The sequence below is a fragment of the Oncorhynchus mykiss genome, chromosome 28 (assembly GCF_013265735.2).
Source record: "Oncorhynchus mykiss isolate Arlee chromosome 28, USDA_OmykA_1.1, whole genome shotgun sequence".
NCBI classification, from domain to species: Eukaryota; Metazoa; Chordata; class Actinopteri; order Salmoniformes; family Salmonidae; genus Oncorhynchus; species Oncorhynchus mykiss.
Genome location: NC_048592.1, coordinates 13,216,093 through 13,220,007, shown reverse-complemented (window position 1 = coordinate 13,220,007; position 3,915 = coordinate 13,216,093). Strand labels below are relative to the sequence as shown.

The window sequence follows — 3,915 nt, the reverse complement described above, 5'->3', positions numbered from 1 at the left end:
GGCCCCTCTCTCAGACCACTCCCAGACAGTCCTTGCTTGACAAATTGCATTTAGCTAAGAAGCTGTTTTGGTTTATTTTTGACCATTTTCATTTGAAACGATCACAGTAAAGTATTTCATTTTTACTCAGAAATGATTTGATATTGACATAAAAACGGCCGCATTGGACCTTTAAAGTTCTCTCTTTTAATCATGTTCATTTTCTTATGTAAGCTGCACTGCAATTCTGTTTTCTTCACTGTAAACTGCCAAATGACTCAATTGTGGCACATGTGTTTGTGTACATAATATTTTAAAAGTAATATTTTAAATGCTCTTTCTTGCATTATGGCTCTTACATTTCGGGTTCCTAGGCGGGCACGTACTAATTACTCTTACTTGAATCTGTGTTCGGTCCTAGATGTTCCAGCAAAGGTTAAACTGCCGGCCTAATAGATCTAACAGAGTATAGATATTTATTTGAAACAGCATAATGAACAACAAACACAAAAACGTTGAAAAAACTGAATTCCTGAACTGCCATGAAACATGAAATAACACATTTTACAGACATTATCTTTTGTAAACTTATTTTGCAGTTTATTGGCGTAAACATAATCTAGAAGTCATTTTCATAATATGCAACAATTGGCATGTAAGAGTTGATACAAAAAAAAAGATCAATAACCTTATGACATTTCTTTGATAGATGGGTTCTTTGCAGTTATCCAGAGGTTGTAGCGTGCTGATCTATGCAAAGCGATTTCCATCACTGTGATCTCTGATAAATTCATCATTGAAAGAGCCACCCCCAGGAGGAGAGCCACCCCCAGGACGACCAATTACGGAGCCACCCCCAGGACGACCAATTAAGGAGCCACCCCCAGGACGACCAATTATGGAGCCAACCCCAGGACGAGAGACACAATTTTTGTCTCTGGAGCATATTCTGACTTTGCTTCTTCTTGTCCGAATCTGCTGCTGCAATCATGAAAAATATTCATTGCATTTTTTTTGCGTGAAAAATCTGAATAATTAGACAAGTATAATCAGAAAAATAAGGTGCATGTTTACTATCTCAAGGAACATGAAGTTCAATCTCCATTAAATTCATAAGCAGATAATGCACTTTCCACATCTACATTTTTAGATTGCAGACCAACTGATCTGACACTGTTAGGCTACCATTATCATGACATCCTAACTAATGTCGGTAAGGGGGTGTTGACAAATAACTTGCATTGCTCAGTACCTGCAAAGCATCTTCTGCGTCCATGTATTCACAAACAAATGTAGACAGGTCAGTGTTCAGGTTGTTGCTTGCCTCCAGAATCGGATGTCTGACTTTCATGCTGCACATCATTAGTTTCTAGAGGAAGGAGTAATTGACAATTAGCCATTTGCTAACCTCAGCATATTATTTGTCATTTCCTGCTTCCCATGATTATTATTCCCCCACAATACTGTAAAATCCAATTGTTCTTACCCCATTTTTCTTCAGAGGGCATGGTTTGCCTGGCTGCCCCTGTGATTTACTACAGAAAGTCTCCTGTATGGGGAAGGTCAGCCTTACAGACACCTCAGACTGGTCCACATCCTCTGTATTCAACTGATTTCCGAGAGACAAAGACAATACTGCAACTTATAGTATTGTCATTCATTTCAATTGTCATTCCCCCACATTGAGTCTGTTTCTTTTCCACAATAAAGGACTTGGAAAATGTGTACACGATGGTGCATATTAAACAGACAATTATCCCTTGACTTGAATGAAAGAATAATATTAAATAAAACATGACACAAACTTTTTTTGAAGGAAGGACACATTCATACTGTCAGAATACTCACAGTCTTGACTTGGAGCTGGTTCAGAATTGGACGGAAAGCCTGCTCTTCCCCAGGAAGCAGCTGAGGCAAAGCAACTAAGATGATGTCTTCATATCTGGTCTCAGTCTGGTTCTGAGATCTGACCTGCAGGACAGCCACAGCGAGCAGGATGAGAGATCTCACCTGGACCTTCATCTTCATGTCTGATTCCTACTTCCTACTTCTGCTGTTTTATAGTCTGTCTGTTGTTCTTACAATGAAATCCAGGGTTGAGCAATCCAGGCTTCTAGGGAACCCCCGCCTGAAGTGTCGTCATGGTTTATACAGAACTTGGCCTAATCTGTTTCCTGAAATGTTCCTACATGTTTCAAAAAAGCCTAATTTGTCTGCTCAATAGATCAATCAGAGCATTGGCCTACCCGTCTGAAGTTTGCTAGAGAGCATTTGGATGATCCAGAAGAAGATTGAGAGAATGTCATATGGTCAGATGAAACCAAAATATAACTTTATTGCTAAATTCGATATATATTTATTTTAAACAGCATAATGAACAATCATTCTGAACACAACAAATATAACTTTTGCAGCTGTTACTGTCCACTGTTATACTTTGCACTGAAATGCAAGCATAGATTTGATCCTCAAATCTATACAACTATGTTCAATCTGGGTGATCACACCTTAAATACGCTTCAGGGTTAACTATATTGTTGTTGTTACTATGATGACAATAGAAACAATATTGTTGAGGACACAGTTTGTCAAAAGGGCACTTCATTGATATTCGGAGTTGAGTGTTCTTGAGTGACGAATGTTTCTGAAGGTGTTGGCCAATTAGAAATAGGAAAAGGTCAGCCAGGAAAGTTGTGAAGCGTCTCATGATTCATGTTCCCCCCTGTCAATCAAAATGTGTGTTGCAACTCTGGTTTGAAAGACCTTTTATTCCCATGCCTGTCTGCCACTAGGTCGAAGAACCACCAGCTCACATACACAAACTCGCAACTCACAAGCACGTACCATAAAACTTTTCAGCTACAGAAACATTTGATTTATATATCTAGCTTATCTGTACATTTGACTGATTTGTATCATTTTGAACTGACGAGGAGAAGAATATTAGGAAACTATGCTGTTTCACATATTAATTTGGTCATGTGGGTAAATTGGATCTTCTGTTTGAATGTCACACATTTATAAATGGCTTTATATCAATTAGTGGGCATCTATACTGTACAGAACAGTAAGCCTATATGCATGTTATGTTGTTACCTTTACTTTGACTGTACACAGTAGCCATGCTGGAACATTTATTTCCCTGTCTGAAAGTTCCACAAGGTTTTCAGATTTGCACATTACGGTCACCTATGTAACTGTGTCAAGTCTCCTCTTAACGGCAGGTTCTACACTGAGCGTACAAAACATTACAAACACTTGCTCTTTCCTTGACAGACTGACCAGGTGAATCCAGGTGAACGCTATGATCCCTTGATTGATGTCACTTGTTTAATCCACTTAAATCAGTGTAGATGAAGGGGAAGACTCAGGATGAAGAAGGAGTTTTAAGCCTCGTAACAATTGAGACATGGATTGTGTATGTGTGGCATTCAGAGGGTGAATGGGCAAGACAAAAGATTTAAGTGCGTTTGAACGGGGTATGGTAGTAAGTGCCAGGCGCACCGGTTTAAGTGTGTCAAGAACTGGAACGCTGCTGGGTTTTTCACGCTCAACAGTGTCCCATGTGTATCAAGAATGATCCACCACCCAAAGGACACAGCCAACTTGCGACAACTGTGGGAAGCAACATGGGACATCATCAACGAATTGACGAATCGAGGCTGTTCTGAGGGCGAAGGGAGGTGCAACTCAATACTAGGATGGCGTTCCTCATGTTTTATACTCTCAGTGTATATACGTTAGTACTCCTGCATAGTGTACTGCTGGACTCCTGCATCGTATACTGCTGGATCATCACGTGGGACTGTCTCATTCTCGCCACATCCTGGGCATGCAGTGAAATATCTAATCCTGTTATCTTGTCAAAAACACGCGCACGGTGCACGTTTTGAACAGCCAACATGATACAGCCATCTACAATGAGGTCGCTTGAAA

General features: G+C 39.9%; 1 protein-coding gene across 1 annotated transcript; it reads right to left on the bottom strand.

The window, feature by feature from the left end:
* Positions 1-557: 557 nt before the first annotated feature.
* Positions 558-2,011, bottom strand: LOC100136204 (cathelicidin 1). The gene is given in 4 exon segments (NM_001124480.1): positions 558-960; positions 1,232-1,348; positions 1,466-1,588; positions 1,828-2,011. Coding segments are annotated over 4 exon segments (651 nt in total). The 5' UTR covers positions 2,008-2,011; the 3' UTR covers positions 558-729.
* Positions 2,012-3,915: the final 1,904 nt, after the last annotated feature.